Genomic DNA, 19,726 nt, shown 5'->3' with positions numbered 1-19,726 from the left:
TGAAAGTTGTATTCCCAGAACTGTTTAAGTCAATGTTTGTTTCTGATTTTTCTTGTCAAACGTGTCAGTTGAGTAAGCATTGTAGAATTCATGTTCTTCAAAGAAATAGTAAATCTGAATCTCCGTTTCACATTGTTCATTCTGATGTGTGGGGCCCTGTTACTTTACCATCTGAGAGTGGCTACAAGTATTTCATTACCCTCATTGATGATTATTCTAGATATACTTGGGTATACCCGACGCGAACCAGGGAAGAAGTACCAAAAATCATTCAAGATTTCCAGCGGATGGTCTTCACTCAATTTCAAACTGAAATCCAAAATTTTCAATCACAATGCAAAAGAATTTTTTTCATCGTGACCTCACGGAATTTTTTGCTTCGCATGGTTCCCTTCACCAAAGCTCTTGTGCCCGCACACCACAACAAAATGGTGTGGTTGAACGAAAGAACCGACATCTCCTTGTAGTGGCTCGGGGTTTACTACTTCATATGAATGTTCCCAAATGGTTTTTGGCTTGAAGCTGTTCTTTGTTCCACTTACCTTATAAACCGTATGCCCTCTCGTCGGTTAGAGTACAAAGCCCCACATCAACTTCTCTTTCCTAAGGCTCCCCTTCTTTCTATTCCTCCTCGTGTCTTTGGTTGCCGGTGTTTTGTCCAAAATCTGTCTCCCACTCGTGGGAAATTGGACTATCGTGCTATCCCTTGCATATTTCTTGGTTACTCCTTCACTCAAAAGGGATACCGTTGTTTTGATCCTGTTTCTAATAAATTCTATGTCTCTATGGATGTTTCTTTCTTTGAAGATGAGCCTTTCTATCCTGTTTCTCCTCAGGGGGAGTGTAGGCATGGGGAGAAACTGGTTCGGCTTCCCTCTCACCCTGACCCTCCACCTTTTCGTGTTTTTTCTCATCGTCGCAAAGGCCAACCAAATTCAAGAGCTGTAGAGAACCCGGAACCTGTACCTCCAGTGCCACCAGACTCCTCGGGGGAGGATCATACTCACTCAGGTATTTTGGCTCCCAATGATGTCCTTGAATCTATTGAAAATGATTCCTCTACTGCTAATGATCTTGACCGTCCTATTGCTCACAGGAAGGGTGTTAGATTGTGCACCACTAAACATCCCATTTCCAACTTTGTCTCCTGTGAGAACATTTTACCCTCATTCTATGCTTTCTTTTCCTTATCCCTAAGAATGTGGCAGAAGCTCTTTCAGTTCCTGAATGGACAAATGCCATGAGGGAAGAAATTAATGCCCTTCACAAAAATGGCACATGGGAACTTGTTGATCTTCTTAAGGGAAAGGTTCCAATTGGATGTAAATGAGTGTTCACAATCAAGCATAAGGTTGATGGAACAGTGGAAAGGTATAAAGCTCGCTTAGTGGCAAAGGGATTTACTCAAGTGTATGGAGTTGATTATGCAGAAACTTTTGTCCCCGTTGCCAAGATGAATTCCATTAGAGTCATTTTCTCTCTTGCGGCTAATCTGGATTGGGTTTTACACCAGTTGGACATCAAGAATGCATTCTTGAATGGTGACCTTGGAGAGGAAGTGTACATGATTCAACCTCCTGGTTTTCTAGCCCAAGGCAATGAACAGAAAGTGTGCAAGTTGAAGAAGTCCTTATACGGGCTGAAACAATCACCAAGAGCTTGGTTCAGTAGATTCCATGTGGCAGTTCAGCAGAAAGGATACATGCAATGTCAATCAGATCACACACTGTTTGTGAAAAGGAGAAGGTAAAATTGTTGCTCTAATTGTATATGTGGATGACATAATTGTTACTGGTGATTGGGAGGATGAAATTCAGAAATTGAAAATTTTTCTTGCTACTCAGTTTGAAGTGAAGGATCTAGGACCTGCCAGATACTTCCTTGGAATTGAAGTCGCCCGATCAAAGAAGGGTATCTTCATTTTTCAAAGGAAATATATCCTAGATTTACTTCAGGACACTGGGAAGATGGGGGTGAAGCCAGTTGACTCTCACATTGACCCCAACCATAAATTAGGTGACAACTGTGGTGAATCTTTCCAGGATGTGAAACCGTTTCAGAGGCTTGTAGGGAGATTGTTATACCTTTCTATGACTCGCCCAGACATTGCATATGTTGTTGGTGTCCTTAGTCAATTCATGCATGCTCCTAGGTCTTCTCATCTTAAAGCAGCAGAGAGAATCCTCCAATATCTAAAGAAGTATCTGAGTACTGGTTTGTTATTTCAAAAGCACGGACATTTGAAAGTTGAAGTTTATACAGATGCAGATTGGACTGAATCCCAAAGTGACAGAAAGTCTACCAGTGGCTACTGCACCTTTATAGGAGGGAACCTTGTTACATGGAGGAGTAAAAAGCAAAATGTGGTGGCTAGATCTAGTGCTGAAGCTAAATATCGTGCTATGGCCCACGGGGTCGCTGAAGGCACGTGGATAAAGAATTTGTTGTGATAACAAAGCAGCTATAAGCATTGCTGCCAATCCGGTGCTACATGATAGAACAAAGCACATCGAAGTTGACAAGCATTTTATCAGAGAGAAAGTTATCACAGGCGAAGTGTGTACCCCCTATGTCACTTCTAAGAACCAGCTTGCAGACATCTTTACAAAGGTTTTAAACCTTTCTAAACATCATGATCTTTGTGACAAGTTGGGCATGATTGATATCTATGCTCCAACTTGAGGGGGAGTGTTGACAGTTGTTTATGTATTCAGGTTTAGTACCATAAGGGTACTATTGTAATTTCTCCTCTGTTTATATTGTTCGACTGTATTAGTATAAATAATAAAATCATTCTTTCGCCCCCTAAGTTCTGGAGGGCTTTCAGTCACTTGACTCACCTCTCTTCTCTCTTCTCCTCTCCTCTCTTCACTTGCTCTTGCTCAACAGGAAGTAAACATGAGACTTCTAGTCACTTCCAAAATGTGCCTATTCTTCCTTTCGACAACTCCATTCTGTTGAGGTGTATGAGAGCAAGAGCTCTGGTGGATAACCCCATGATGAAGAAGATAAGATGTCAACGTGTTAGCAAAGTATTCCTTTGCGTTATCAGATTTGAGAACTTTGATCTCGACATCAAACTGGGTTAGGATCATTTGGTGAAAGTTTTGGGTCAGGGAAGGTACCTCTTCTTGTGAACGCATGGGATAAACCCAAGAAAAACGGGTATGGTCATCAACAAATAACAAGAAATATTTGTACCCACCCATGGAAGGGATATGATAAGACCCCCAAACGTTAGTATGCACAATATCAAAAGAATTATCACTCCTTTTATTACTCAATAAATAAGGCTTTCTACAATGCTTAGCAAACTCACAACTTTCACACTGTAACTGAGACAACTCAATAGATTTAAATAAAGCTGGAAACAGACTCTTTAAAGGCCGAAAAGACAAATGACCTAATCGGTTATGCCAAAGCATAACTGGACTCACACTCTGAGAAACAAAAGACATCTTCTCTACTAACTCTTCTTGACGGAACCTCTCCTCGAGCAGATAGATCCCATTTGTTTAACGGCCAGTCCCAATCACCTTCTTCGTCTCCAAGTCCTGAAAAACACATCGGTCAGGGAAGAAGGTTACTAAGCAGTTCATATGCTTGGTAATACTACTGACTGAAAGAAGGTTACTATCAAGCTTAGGAACATGCAAGACAGATGACAGGGAGATAGTATCTGATAGCTTGATGTCACCCTTCCCAAAAATAGGAACCAGGGAGCCATCAACAATAGATACTTTATCCCTACCAGAAGACAAATGGTAAGTAGTAAACAGTGAAGGCAAGCTAGTTATGTGATCGGATGCACCTGAATCTATTACCCAACAAGGTTCAGTAGTACCTGGAGCTGAGGCATGATAGGCTGAAGCTCGAGTACCTGAATGTGCGAAGGCAGATGTGGCAAGGGCTGATGGTGACTGCGGTGGCTGAGCTGAATTTCCAACTTCCTTTTCTAACTGTACCAGGGCAGCCCGAACTGCAGTTAAGGACTCTAAAGATGTTCCTTTTGTGCCAGATGAGGATGCTGAATCAGTGTTCACGGCTACATGAGCAGTGCCCTTCTTGCTTCTCAACTTCGCAAGAACCAAGTGAGGATGTAGTTTCCAACATGTTTCTTTTGTATGTTTGGGCTTCTTACAATGTTCACATACCACATCCTTCTTGTCTTTCTTCCTCCTGTCCTTCTCTGAATCACCCCCTGATTTGGGGTGACCGCTACAAAGGCTGGTGTGGGGGGTTGAGGTTGTATCATAACTTTCCTTCTGGTCTCTTCACTGTGTACAAATGAGTATGCCTGAGAGAGAGTCACACTGTCTCTAGTCAAAATCTGTTGTCGTACAATATCATACTTTGAATTTAGGCCTGCCAGAAACTCAAATACCCGGTTTGTCTCAACCTGCTTTCTATATATCTATGCATCTTCGGGACTCTCCCACTCAAGAGTCTCTAAGTGATCAATCTCACGCCACAGGGATTGCAAGGTAGAGAAATATACTGAAACCGGTTTCTCTCCTTGTTTAAGATTTTTCAATTCATATGCTCTGGCAACATTAAGGGGTTGGATATAAGTATCTTTCATAACATCCCATATCTCCTTAGTTGTCTTTGCCCACAAGTAATTCCGGCTAATATGAGGCTGCATAGAATTACACAGCCATGTCATAATCAAGTAGTTTTCTTGGATCCACTTGGTATATGTCGGGTCTCCCTTAGGAGGTTATTTCATGTCTCTCAAGAGGTACCCTAATTTACCTCTTCCACCAATAGTCATCATGGCTGATTGGGCCCATTCCAAATAGTTTGATCCATCAAACTTTACGGCTGTAATCTGACCACCCATCTCAGAAACACTACCATAACTGATGTTCCCAAGGTTGCCTTCTGCCTGATTTTTAAACTCCATTTCTGTCAAGTCTCAAAACAACATTTAGACTACCAATCACAATCAAAAACAGTATAGGCCTGATCTGTATTCACAGTGTATGTGCACAAAACTGGGATAATTCTGATCTGAAACCAACTAGCCAACACAGCAGTAGCTGTCTGTAGAGCTCTAACCCCTTAGGACTCTGAAAACAGCTTAAAAATAGGTCTGATATGCTTGGCAGAGTTAGGGTTTTAAACAGTCCTTAAAGTGAACAATTTAGTTGCACAATCCAATTAGTACCGTATAGATAGACTTACAGTAGGGTTAATAAGAAACCCTAGAATCTGATCAATGCTAACAATAAACTTGAGGGCAGCTCTAGGTAGATCACAAGGTTCAGTCTAACACTAGGGCTTGCCGTAAGATCACTTTCAAACCCTAGAGCAGTGAGAAACAAAGTTGAGACAGTTCGGCCTAGGGTTTGCTGTAAAACCCTAGTGAATCGAAGAGAGAAAACCCTAGAATGGTTCGGCCTCCCCCTCCAGATAGGTCTAACCTATCTTCTCTGATAGAACTTCTCTTAGAAAGTAAATAACTTACAAGGAAAAAATGTTCACTGCCTTCTAGGGTTACCCGAACCCTAGTCTTCTCTGATCCTTCCTGACCACCAACACTCTGCAACCCTAACAAGCTTCCAATAGCTGCTAACACTTCTGGCGATCTCCAAGAATCAGTCTGCGAACTCCTTCTTTTCAGCTTCCAGTCCTAGGAGATTCTCATGTGGTCGGATAGTATTAGGCTCACATGAGAAACCCTAACTTGGCTCTGATACCATGTAGGTGTTCAAGACTGCTATCAGTCTTGATCACTAAGAAACTTCAGGTTCGAAGAGAAGAGAAAGTGAAGAAGAAAGAGGAGAAAGAGTGGTGAGAGAGCAGTAGAACACAGGTTTTGAGTAGAAGAACAGAATCTCAATATTCTGCCGCCGCCAGTTCAATTTAATATTTATATGTTATGCTAGTTACATGAAAGGACACATCTGCCCTTGGTGTTTACATCATAACACATAACAATATAAAACTGAAAAGTAAATGGCAACTAGAATAACAAAATAATAAATTGACCATCAGCTATGACTAGATACATTCTACCTCTCACTCTCTCTCTCTCTCCCTCCCTCCCTCCTCAGAATCTCTCAGACTTTCTCTCCCATCACCAACTTATAGGGAACTATGGGAGGCTTGATCCCTCGCCAGAGAGGCTATGTAGTGCAGCCCCTCCAGGGGTCCAGCCACTTCTCAATTTCCCCAATCTTTTTTCCTCAGACTTTCAGAATCGACCATGAATGCCAAATCCATGATCTTTCACCTAGCATAATACCATCCCCAATTTCCAATTCTAGAGTTGATTATGCATAATATGTCCACTGCCTGTGTTATTTTTATTTAATTTTCTGCCATTACAGATAAATGAACCACTTAATTTTTTGATGAAATAACAAGAAAAAGATATAGTTCTCTTTCCACCCCTTATTTTGCCAAAGCATCAGCCTCAGTCAGCTTATTTGCTGATCTATACCCAAGACACATAAAGCACTCTATTGCTTTTCAGCTCCATCTCCCTCATAATATTTCTATATTGCCAAGGAGTTCTTTCTGCCTCCTGAATCCAGCTCATCACCACTTTGGAATCACCTTGAATTAACAAATTTGAGGTTGTGACTTTTTGCTAGAGTTGTCAATGGGTCGGGTCTGGTTCGAGACATGGTGTACCAATCCCATTCCTATTATTAATCAAGATAGTAAGGACCCAAAACTGAACCAATTATTAATCAGGACAATCGGGTCTGACCTGATTAGACCCGGTTATACTTGGCACCTATAATTACCAATGATAATAACAATTTAGAACTTCATTTTTATAAAATAACCTTCATAAAACTGAAAGTAAAATACTAAACTGTTTATATGTTGATAAAATGTGTTTTTAAACATAAAATCTTATATACTGTTTATTAAATTTACTCTTTTAACATAAAATATAACAAAAATTACAAAAAAAGAGCTCTACATATAACCTTAATCGGTTTGGAACAGCAAGAACCATTCCTAACCCAATTATTAATCGGGACAAAAACCACAGTTCCAGAATTGACATAATCGGTTCAGTCAGGTAGAGCGGACCCATTGACATCACTACTTTTTACCAGCCTCAAACTTTGCAGTATTACCAATATTTCTGTCCTAGTTGAATTCCCATGATCTGCTGGTCCAGAAAACAATGATAGGACATCCCTGTTACGGTTTCTGAAGACCCCTCTTATTCTAGATTGACCCAGATTTTCCCTTCTGCATCCATCAAAATTTAATTTGATTAAATGTGCTGCTTGTGGTTCTCATTGAGGAGCAACAATTCTTAGTAGACCAAGAGTTAAACAGCCCCACTGTTTTAACCCAACGGACAACTTTCAACCTAATGCATTCTATTTTTTTCGGTAATAAATAAAAAAGAAAACTTATTAATAAAAGAAAGAAGTACATCTGATAGTGATGACATATCATTCGAAAACAAAGCTACAAAGGACAGCAAAGCAAGCATAAAGGAAACACTGAAGGAAAAAAAAAGGAGAAATACATAAACAAAACAAAAGGGAAACTATTAAGCCAACTCCAGAATGTTCCAAAAAACCAGAACCAAGGTTTTCTTTTGTGATTCCTTTACTCTGGGAGAGTGAGAACCCAGTCCGTAATTCTTTTGCCACATGGTAATGTCATTTAATCCCTTGTTTGTTCATTCTCTTCAAATATTCTTCTATTTTTTTTCTTTCCGAAGTTCCCAACAGACAGCAAAAGGAATGCAGCTCCAGGCGATCTTTCCCTTGACATCCCTTACCTTTGGCCACTTGGAGAAAATCTCCTCCACTGAATTGGGAGACCACCCTCTAGACTTGAAGAGCCCAAAGAAGAAGCAGCCACAAATGAACTTGGAGAAAAGGCACTCAGCAAGTAGATGATAGGCAATCTCCTCCACATTCTCACAAAGATAGCATCTGCTAGCTAAGTAGCTAGGTGAAAACCTCTGTTTTAAAGATGGTTTAAAATCAAAATGTTATCCAATGCCACTAGCCAAGCAAAAGCTTCCACCCTTGGGGGAACAGGGTTTCCCCAGATGCCTTTAGATTTTGAACTCTCTCCATTTGGCCTTGACAAAGTCTTGTAGAAAGATTTAACTGAGAATAGGTTATTTGTAGATTTTTTCTACCATCTTGAATCCTTCCTTTCCACCTGAGTTTCAGCTGACTGGAGTTATGGCGGAAGATCTAAACATTCTTGAATCCCCCAATCCAAGAGAGATCTCCAAAATTTTGGACACCATACTGCTCTACCTTGATTGATCTCAAAATTCTCCGTAATGGAGTTATTTTTCGTACCCAACCTATACAGACGAGGGCAAAGATCACACAACTTTCCAATACCCAGCCAATCATCTTCCTAAAATTTGATTGTTGAACCAACACCAACCCTGAAGGACACAAGATTGAGAAAAGCTGACTAGAAACACATAATCCCTTTCCACACACATACTCCATAAGATGTCTTCACTTCTTTGGAATCCCACCCGAATCCAATCTAATGTGTTCTATGATGACATTTCTATGTTAGAACTTATCTCTGAACATTCTCCCTTGCCTCTCTTCCCCAATGGACTACAAGAATGCTGCCCAGCCTGCCCTTGCACACCTCCATAACGTTTTTTTCCCTTCTACTAGATGGACTGAAAAAGAAAAAAGAAAATAGAGTGAAAGAGAGAGAGGTGGGGTTCTACAAAGCAAACAAAAACCATTCTCAAATTAATAAAGTTCTCAGTTATCCATCAATAAAACAACCGGTAACAAAAGAACAGGAGGATTTTTTTTTTTTTGTTTTTTTGATAAATGAGTGAAATTTTATTAAACCAGCAAATAAGAGTTACATGCAACCCGTGGAAAGGCACGAGATGCGACCTTTCCTTTAAAACTAATTACAGAATTATAAGTACAAAAGAAATTACACTAAAGCCCAAAATAAAGTATCTTGGGAAACCCCTTGTTTTGCAAGTGAATCAGCCAATGAGTTTGCTGATCTGCCTCCCCATTGAACTCTGATTGTCATATTCCTTGCTAACCATTTGACCTTTTCGAGGAGATCTCTAAAACCCCAAATAACAGTGTCTGGATCCTTTAGCCAACCCACTATCACCTGGGAATCCCCTTCAATAATCAGATGCTCTATGCCTAGCTGATTTGCAAGCTGGATTCCTTGTACAGCAGCTAGTAATTTGGCCCTTAAAGAGTCTCCCACACCCGCAGGACCTGAGTACAAAGATATCATGTTAGTATCTTTGTTTCTCAGCACTTCTCTTATGCTGAAGGTCCTAGATTTCCTCGGCTACTTCCATCAAAATTCAGCTTGATAAACTCCTCCCCTGGTGGCATCTGTTCAACCCCATGTCTGTCCTTCCTGGTAGAAGTATTAGCCACTACTAACCAACTTCTCCATAGGTCATCAAAAGAGTATGGATCAAACATCTTTAGAGTTTTCAGCCACTGAATTGCCCTTGTCAAAATACATTCTTTAACTTCCGAGAAGCTCCTTTCGTTTTCACAAAAGATTTTGGTGTTCCTTTCTTCCCAAACCGTCCACAACAAAGCTGCTCTTATGCACTTCCACATAATTCTCCCTCTCTTTGTGTGTCATTCAAAAATAGACGAACTAAACAACAAACTAGCATCAGATGGCAGGTTCCACTTACACTCTAACAACGTAAGAATCCAATTCCATAAAGCTGTAGTAAAGGAGCAAGAGATCAGTAAATGGTGACAGTCCTCATTCTGAGATTTACAAAGAAAACACCAATTAGGGGATAAACACCAATTTAGTCTTCTCTTTTGTATGTTTTCAAAGGTGTAATCTTACCATAATAAACTTCCCAACAAAAAACAACAACCTTTGGGGGAATGGGCCTAGTCCAAAATTCTTTAATTGGGGAAATTCTGAGGTGCAGAAGTGGAACAAAGGGACTTGAAGAAAGAGGAGCAAGTGAACAAACCATTCGGGTTAGGGGTCCAAATTCTTGTGTCAGGTTTGAGGGGATCTAAACAAATAGATTCAAGTGAAGACAATAAATCTGAAACACAAGCACTTTCATCATCATGTAACCCTCTACGGAAACCAAAATCCCAGTTTAGGGCCAAAGAAGAGTCTGAATAGGAAATAAAACTGGAAATGGGCTCTTCCTTATAAAGGGAAAGAGAGTAAAGAGAGGGAAAAAGGTCTTTAAGAGGTTGGTTGCCCACCCAAATGTCTTCCCAAAAAAGAACATTGTGTCCAGAATTAACATCATACCTGACCAGATTGAGAAAATGGGGTAGAATTCCGTGAATGGCCTTTCAGGGTGTTGCAAGAGTCGCCCGTCGAGATACCCCGGCATCCCAACCGTTCTGCAAACAGCCATGAATACTATTCACCACCTTGTGCCACAACCTTTCTCTCTCTAACGGTCATCTCCGAAGCCACTTCCCTAGTAAAGCTTCATTCTTAAGAACTAGATTTCCCAATCCTAATCCCCTTTCTTCCTTACTCCTACTGACTATCTCCCACCTAATCAAGTGGTCCTTCTTCTCTTCCCCTGTCTCCCATAAGAAATCCCTCATCACCTTTTCTAGCTTCTTGGCTTCTCCCTTGAGGGTATCTTGAATACAGAAAGAAAATAAACCGGAAGATTAGCGAGTGTCGCCCTAATCAAGGTCACTCTACCCCCTATTGAAATGTAACTTCTTTTCCAAGCAGCCAGCATCTTTTCAAACTTTTCCACAATTGGATACCAGAGCCAACTTTCTTTTGGGTTAGCTCCTAACGGAAGGCCCAAATAGGTTAAAGGCCAATCAGATATGGAACACTCTAGATAACCTGCTATAGCTTCTACCTCCCAATGTTCCAAATTGATTCCCACCACACAACTTTTGTCAAAGTTAATTGATAGGTTTGAAGCAGACTCAAAGAATTTAATAAGAGCTTTTAGGTTCCTCACTCTCCCCAAGTCTCCCCCTTCACAAAAGATGATGATATCATCAGCAAACTGAAGATGAGTCACTGTGACATTATTCCTGCCCATCCTCCAACCTCTTATTAGCCCTTCCCTATCTGCTCTAGAAATCATTCTACTGAGCACATCTGCCACAAGTGTGAACAAAAAGGGAGAAAGAGGATCTCCTTGCCTGAGCCCTCTACGTGCTGGGAAGAAGTCCTTGACCCCTCCATTAACTAGAACTGAAAATTGGCAAGATGTTATGGTTATAATTCTCCATAAAATAAACCACTTGTTTCTGTTATAATTCTCTGTGTTTGTTGTCCTTTTGTCCCTATCACCGTTTTTTTTTTTTAATAATTTCCTTGTAATGGCAGCATAGTTGTCAAGGTGTCTAGGGTACTCTGGCTTTCTGCACAACAGTGGGGCATCTAGGCGAGAAGAATTTCATAAAATAAAAAAAAAAAGCTAAAGTTTGCTTAATTTTCTAGTTTTATATACCATTCAACATGAATATTAACAAACAAAATAGCAGTTCTCTTTGTAAAGAACATTATAAGTCCTCTCAAAACGTGGAAAATCATCATGTCTATGACAATAGTATTACAAATGTGTCAATTTCAATACTTTCAAAAACAATATTAATATAATAAACATTTAATACAACAATTTCATATCAAATAAGCAACTAAAGAAGGCTATAATTTTATAAGATAGAAAGTAAAAGAGAAAAAAGAACAAGGGAGGGAGGGAGGGAGGGAGTATTAGGATATTAGTACACATATGAATGATATTATAATAAAGTGTCTGCCTTGTCATTTTTGTTGCCTAGTCGGGCACCTTTTTGCCTAGATGCATGCCTAGTTGCCTCTAGGCGTTAAGATGAGGTGCCTAGCCAAGGAGACCTAGTCACCTAGTTGATGCCTAGGCAATGCCTTGACAAACTATGAATGGCAGTGGAATTTGCTTATTTCCACACAAGCATATTTTCCTTCTTTACTCTTCAATAACAAACATGTGTCTCATGTACATAGGTTTAGGAAACCTGGAAACCTACCACTGGATATGTCTACCTAAGCACATTGCCAAGGCCAAGAATTAGCCTGAAGAAATGATCTTTGACTATCTGATCTGTAAATTTTCACTGGATTTTTATGGATTTTTTACCATGAAAATAAGAAGAATCAAATAGATTGTCCATCTGCAGAAAATGGGCACAGACCCATATGTGAAATATTAGATTTTAAGGTGGCAATTCTTTCCAGACCAGTTGGCCAACTGTAAAATTTATCTTGTTTTTTTTTCCTTTTCCTCCCTTGAGGATTCAGGTTGTCATGTGTCAAGTTCCAACATGATTAGTGTATGTACTGGAACTATCTTGGCATTTTTGTTCCCAACTGTAAAGGGGTGGGACCCCTGTTTTCATGAGTTTACTTGTAGGTATGTGTTCCTCCATAACTGTCACTAAATATTTCTTTGGAACGAATGATAGTTTTTATTTATCAAAAAAAAATGAATGATAGTTTTTATTTATCAAAAAAAAAAAATGAACGATAGTTTTTTTGATAATTGTAAATGAATGATAGTTTTTAAGTCATTTAGATATGTAAAGCACGGAATGCAGATAGGTTGTACATTACATTCCACTTGTGAGGTTCTGCATGTGCTGTTATTATAAATTATAGTAGGGCTGCCCAGTGCATGAGGCTCCTGCCAATGTGGGGTCTGGGGAGGACAGATGTACACAACCTTACCCTTGCACATACAGAGAGGCCGCTATTACAAATTATAGTAGCGAACTACAAAATCTGATGATGCTACTGATCCCTATGCAGTCTAGGGGTTGATGTTACTTTTCTTGTTGGGAACAAAGTCTTTAACCATACAATTGTTAAATGTTCTTGCATGTGATTTCTTGTCATCTTGGTTGATGCTTTAACTGCACTTCTACAGGTTGTTCTGAATAATGCCACCGTAGAGACTGACAATCCAGATCTGCGAGATCGTGCCTATATTTACTGGCGGCTTCTTTCAACTGATCCAGAGGTAGATCTAGCCTATTTAGACACCTTTAGGGCTATGTGTTTTTATAGCATTTAAAAGTAGTGATATTTTACCTTTTGATTCCCATTTATCTCAGGCAGCCAAAGATGTTGTGTTAGCAGAGAAGCCTGTTATCAGTGATGATTCTAACCAGCTTGATCCTTCACTTCTCGATGAGCTTCTAGCAAATATTGCTACTCTGTCTTCTGTATACCATAAGCCCCCAGATGCATTTGTAAGCCGTGCAAAAACTGCAGTCCAAAGACCAGAAGATGATGAATATCCTGATGGGGGTGAAGCAGGCTATTCTGAACCCCCAACTCATGCAGCTGATGGTGGTGCATCAGTACCAACTAGTTCAGGTAATGCCCCATATGCAGCTATGAGGCAGCCAGAACCTGCACCTGCCACACCAGCCCCTGCTGCTCCAGTGCCAGACTTACTGGGTGACTTAATCGGCCTAGATAATGCACTTGTCCCTGTTGATGATGCTACAGCACCTAGTGGGTAAGGATTATTGGATTTGAATTGTACTAGTAATGCAATTGAAAGTTTTGACAATATATAGACATTGTGCATAATGACACAAACATAGTCTTCTAAAAATGCCTCTGCAGCCCTCCTTTACCTTTGTTACTAAATGGTCAAGGCCTACAGATAAGTGCTCAGCTTACACGCCATGATGGACAGATATTCTACAGCATGTTGTTTGAGAACAATACACAGATTACACTTGATGGGTTCATGATTCAGTTCAACAAAAATACATTTGGTCTTGCAGCTGCTGGACCTCTGCAGGTAGACGCATCATACAGTCTTGAATTGGCTTATTTTCAATGCCTTTATGTCAAACTGATCATTTTCTTCTGTTAGCTAGGTTCCACAATTGCATCCAGGCACATCGGCAAGGACTTTTCTGCCAATGGTGCTGTTCCAGAATCTCTCTCCTGGTCCTCCTAGTACCCTTCTTCAGGTTGCAGTTAAAAACAACCAACAGCCGGTGTGGTACTTCAATGACAAAATTTCATTGTTGGTCTTCTTTACTGAGGATGGTAAAATGGAGCGTGCTAACTTCCTTGAGGTAAATTCTCAAGGATTTGTTTTTCTTCATATCTTTCTGCCTTTTTTATCATATTACACAGTTGATTTCTTTTATGACGAGGAACATATGAAAAAAGAGGACAAAGTACAAAAAAAAAAAAAAAACCCTCTAAATAGCCAACAAAACATGGTCAAAGAAAAACAAAAAGTATATCCAACTCCAGGGCCTGGTTCCCCCCGAATTAGAGATCTGATGATGTAACGCAGTACTTGAGGTCCAAAATAGGTTAACAAAGTGATTCCTGAAGAATTCATTTATGAAAACACCACAATCCTTCAAGTTTCTTGGTTTTGAATGGCACATGCACATCCATCAAAGTTTAACTTAATATTTGCTTCAAGAAGTGGAGCCCACAAATGAATTTTTCCCCGATTTTTTGTTGCCTTGGTGGAGAGATGGGTCAAAGCCTGCTTTAGTAATCAATTTGGATTGCCTTTATACTTCGCAGACATGGAAGTCCCTGCCTGACTCAAATGAGGTCACAAAGGACTTGCCAGGCGCTGTGGTGAACAGTGTGGAAGCCACCCTTGACCGCCTTGCTTCATCCAACTTGTTCCTCATCGCAAAGAGGAGGCATGCAAATCAGGAAGTATTGTATCTCTCAGCGAAGATCCCCAGGGGGATCCCATTCCTGATTGAATTAACAGCTGTTGTTGGTATTCCTGGCGTTAAGTGTGCAATCAAAACACCTAGCCCTGAAATGGCTCCAATTTTCTTTGAAGCCATGGAGACGCTTCTCAAGGGTTGACGGTGTTTGCCTGTGCTTTTTGTATGTTTTCTCTTCTTTTCTTTGTATAATATATAATGTTGACTACCAATATTTTGGTTGATACTCTTTTGTTTTTTCCTTCTTCAGCGGTACTATTGATTTAACTGAGTGCAGTTTCAAGGTATTTATTTTCTGGCCATGATTCTGGAGTTCAGATCTGCCCCCCACAGAATGTGTCCCAACAACGTCCCACACAGCACATCCCAACCGTGTATTGGGAACATCTCCCAATGGCAAATACGGGAGATGTTTTCAATGCACACTGAGATGTGCATGTGGAGAGTTTCTGGGGCGCATTCTGTGGGGGGCAGATGTGAACCTAGGATGACTGAATGTGGTGGCACTGCATTTTATGGCTGCTTGATTTTTTTTAACTGTTCCACAATTTTACATTTCTACTTGAATTCTTTTCCTAGCTATTGGCTGTTGAATGCCCTTTATCGTTTTTATTTTTTATTTTTTATTTTTGTATTAATCAATGCCTGATATCCTGTAGGGTCCATTACTCCTTAAGTGAACAGTACAATATCACATTAACATCTTGAAGTAAGCATACCATTTTTTTTTTTTTTACATAAATGATAATATAGCGGGAATGCCCTTACGTTGGTGATATTATTCTATTTCCTTTACTTTCAGGAGACGTAGGATTATCCCACATTGTGAACATATCTTGTATTTTATATCACCAATATTCTCGGTGTGACTGGACAAACGTGGCTAACAATATATTATGGTCAGCAGATCCGACCTTCATAGAGTGTGACTTGCCAACCTATGTTGATATCACATTGGCGCCCCACAAAGTGCACCCTCACACAGTACATCCAAACCGTGCATTGGGAACATCTTCCAATTATAAGTATGAGAGATGTTCTCAATGCACGCTTTGATGTGCATGTGGGGGCGCAGATGTGAATTCGTCTGTTTTCTGTACTCACAAATCTTTGTCGGAATTTGTGAAACGATGAAATCAAAACCAGAAAAAATCTACAGAGGCAACACGCAGCCACAGGCACAGAGAAGACAAGATTTGCGGTGATCGGCAGTGTGTTCCTATGTCCATGGATGGGTCCATACAGAATTTTATTATATTCTAAACTGAAATAAGCACCCAAGTTTTCTTTTGCTAGTTTTGAAGAAGAGTTTCTCCTCCATGGGAATTGAAAATGGTGGTACACGACAATGTTACATTTGTCAATGGGTGGGTTGACGGTTAAGCTAACAAATTCTGGATCTGATGCTCAGGACCCAATTATTACCGAGTCCATTTGGTCCCGTACGATAAGAGCATCCCGTGGATTTGATTGTTGGGATTATGTGTATTGAAAAGATAATTTTAAGAGATATTTCGGGATATGCTTTGGATAGGTATGGACATATATCAAAAATCAAGATACCATGGATACATTAGGATATTTATATAAATCTTAAAAAATACATTAATAACAATAAATATAAATTTTATATGACCTGAAATAAGTTATTTAAACACTTATAAAGAAAGCAAGTTATTTAAACATATAAACCCATAGTTTATATAAAATGTGAGATATAGCTATATAGGGACAAATTGGTAATCATTGAAGATAATGGAAGGGGTAAAATGTGTATTAATTTTCAGAAAATCAATATAATTTATATTAATGTTTATTAGTATATAAGTTTTAATACTCAATTTTAACATTAATTAATGAACATTCATTAAGAAGAAAAATATTTGCTTAAGAATAATAATACATAAACTATTAATCAACAATTGAATATGGTGTGGTGGTTTGTTTATATTTATTATAATCAAATTACTAGGGTTCAATTCTTCTTACCTTTTTTATTTGTTAGTTTTAAATATGCTGGTTTAATGACAAGTCAATTTCGAATTTATTTCTTTAATGGCAGGTCAAATTAAAATTTGAATTTGAATATTGTCATAAATGTAGTAATTAATTATTAATTAAAAGAAAAAAAGAGTTATTAAGAGAGAGGTAATAATTATAGGAGATTAGGAGTTATTAGAGAGACAAAGTATTATTAAATAGGCTTATTTATGAGAGAGATAATATAATATTACAATATGTATAGGTTGATACATTCAAAATATCGGTCCTTATCGGTCGATGTAGATCCAAAACGGCTCAATATGGGTCCGTATCAATCCGATATAGATGAAAAGGAACGAAGTTACTAGATTTGTAGTGTTCCATGTATCGGGATGTTGTTGGAATGATACGTATCAGTTGATATGTTGTGATTTTTTATGCTTGATTCCATCCCTAGGGTGGAGCTAAGATTCCTAGGGGTGGACTCAATAGTTAAACCCCTAAAAATAGGTTTAGGTGGTTAAGTGAAAACCCTCAATAGTATAAGTTGTATATGGAGTTTACCCTTCTTTTAGGGAAACAAGTTCAATCCTTAACCCTCGAGGACATGGCCAAAGGTAACCAATGTTTAAAGACTAAGGTGGCATTCGGTAGCGTGTATATATCATGGACAGGACCGTTTTGTTCCTATCCACGGTAAGATATGGCATTTTGCTACGTGTGGATGGTCTTCGTCCATAAAATAGCATGGACAGGGATTGGCTACACCCCAATTTATTGTCCATAATATTTTCTCGTAGATAGTCCACACTATTATGTAGATAGTTTGTGGGAAGGTTTCAGTGTAATGCACCCATGTTGCATTGGTCTAATTACTCTCATTTTATTTAATCTTTTAATAATTTTGAACTTTTAATATTTTATCAATAAAATAATAATTTTTAATGTTAATTCTAGCATAAGTTCGACAGTTCTCCTTCTTAACTATTTTTTCATTATTTAAATATTATTTTTTAATATTTAAAATAATATTTTTTTAATTATTTAAAAATGAAATTATTATCTACATATTGACACATTTTTTTTCAATTTATTTACCATATAAAATGCAAAAATTAGACATTTATGATCAATTGTGTAGATCTCCCATAAAATGTATATGAGATACATGGAATCAAAAAGTGTGGTGTGGATTGGCCCACACCACACCTACAGAACGCCACCATGGGGTGTGGACACAATTCAGAATAGTTGTGGACTATGGTGTGGTGTGGATTGGTCCCTACTACGGAGTGTGGTGTGTACCAATCTACACCCACCAATTTCTCATCCACACTATAGAACACCCTTAAAGTATTCAAAACGTTGAGTAATGTAAATAAAATTTTAAGATAAGTATCTAAATGTGCATAGATAAAGTAGAAAAATTAGGATATGTATGAATATGCTAGGAAAACTCAAATAAATTTCAAAAAAGGAATCAATGACGCTAAATGTAAGCCTTAGGTAAACTATGCATAAGGTATGTATGTAAATACTAGAAGCACATATTTCCAATCTTTAATAGTTTATGTGAAGCATGAACCACTAAGACACACTTGGGAAGTTTTGAAAAATGATAGAATAATTAAGGTATGCCTGCATGCTTCCTTAGAAAAAAACAACTGTTGTTCATATTTATAATATATAAAGTTTAATGGTCGATTGTATTTTTTTTTTAATTATTAAGCATGAACTAATAAAATAAAATGTTTATTCAAATTTAAAACTCACATAATTATGACAAGTAATTGAAGCATAGTATTGTGGATTTGGTGGTGTGAATAAAGTTCTGTTTGGTTGCAAAACAACTTTGTTTGCATTAATAAAAATGAATGGGAGTGCAATTGAAAAAAATGATTTTTATTTTATTTTATTTGAAGTTGTACTTTATTATACTTCAGGTCTTATTTACTTCATTTGTTCTGCAATCAAACAAAATAAGGTAAAATTTGAAGTAAAAATAAATCAGAATTGCATTAAAAGTATTTGTACTACAATAGTTTTGCATAGCCCAGATTTCCTACCCACAAAAACTCTACCACATAATGAAATCATGGGCATCCAGCTGCAATAAATTTAACATACATATAAAGGAGATATTCTTTTTTTTTTTAATAAATTTGTACTCCAACCAAAAGAGTCAATGGTGTAATTAGTGGAAATTAATGAGAGAGAGAGAATGGTAAATTAATGAAAGAGACTTAGAGTTAATTAGAAAAATAAATTAATGATTTAAATGTAGAATTTAATGAGGGAATAGGATTTAACATAGCAATTAATGAGAGAAAACAAGTGTTAATTAGAGAAACAAATTTGAAATAGAATTGAAATTAAAAAAAAAAAGAGAGAGATCGTTTCAGCTGAAATGGTTAAAATAACAACGTATTTCAGCTGACAAGCCACCTATGTCCTATGCTAGCAGGCTCCAACAAGGTATAATGATACACTCATACACTTTATCATATGAATTTGGGCATTAAGTGTTTCCATATATTATAATTTTTTAATATATTTTTTTAAATGAGTCAAAGGATTTCCTCACAAAATGGCCACAGCATTAGAGATGCAATTTTCACCATCCTTGATGGGTACCCGACATCCCCGACCCAATGGGGTTGGGGATGGGGAATGAGGTCCCAGCCCCGCTTCAACCTAATTATAAATATATTAAATATATATAGTATATATTGATATTATTTATATATCAAAATATATTTAAAATATTGTTTATATTTAAACAAATTTATTTTTTAGAAAAATACTATTAATTAAAATTTTTTAAAAAATTGGGTTTCCACGGGGAACCTGTCCCCATTGGGTATTAGGGCCAAGGAGGGGAATTTATTTCAAAATCAGGGTGGGGATGGGGAATATGATCCCCGCTCCAGGGTGTCTCGTTGCCATTCATACATCACACTCATCTATAAAAATTTATAAAATTTGAATTTTCTCCTCAGAGCACATCCCATCATACATGAAGGGAACATCTACCAAAATGTTATGGGATATATTGT

The 19,726-nt window shown here is 38.2% G+C and overlaps 1 protein-coding gene and 1 long non-coding RNA gene across 2 annotated transcripts in view; both read left to right on the top strand.

The window, feature by feature from the left end:
* The window catches only part of LOC148849884 (beta-adaptin-like protein B), a 35,397-nt gene extending 20,443 nt beyond the window's left edge, over positions 1 to 14,954 (top strand). The window contains exons 11-15 of the mRNA XM_088946937.1: positions 12,890 to 12,982; positions 13,077 to 13,486; positions 13,597 to 13,777; positions 13,857 to 14,060; positions 14,530 to 14,954. Of these exons, the coding sequence (XP_088803063.1) occupies positions 12,890 to 12,982; positions 13,077 to 13,486; positions 13,597 to 13,777; positions 13,857 to 14,060; positions 14,530 to 14,829 (1,188 nt within the window). The 3' untranslated portion in view covers positions 14,830 to 14,954. The remainder of the gene's footprint in view (positions 1 to 12,889; positions 12,983 to 13,076; positions 13,487 to 13,596; positions 13,778 to 13,856; positions 14,061 to 14,529) is intronic.
* Positions 14,955 to 15,344: 390 nt separating this feature from the next.
* Positions 15,345 to 16,207, top strand: LOC148849883 (uncharacterized). Its single transcript, XR_016099663.1, has 2 exons — positions 15,345 to 15,396; positions 15,490 to 16,207. It is a non-coding gene; the product is annotated as an uncharacterized LOC148849883 (long non-coding RNA).
* Positions 16,208 to 19,726: the final 3,519 nt, after the last annotated feature.

Source organism: Nelumbo lutea, chromosome 5, assembly GCF_056320005.1.
Source record: "Nelumbo lutea isolate HS-2025 chromosome 5, American lotus-T2T, whole genome shotgun sequence".
Taxonomy (NCBI): Eukaryota; Viridiplantae; Streptophyta; class Magnoliopsida; order Proteales; family Nelumbonaceae; genus Nelumbo; species Nelumbo lutea.
The sequence above is the reverse complement of the archived record's forward strand: the minus strand, read 5'-3'. Positions and strand labels throughout refer to the sequence as shown.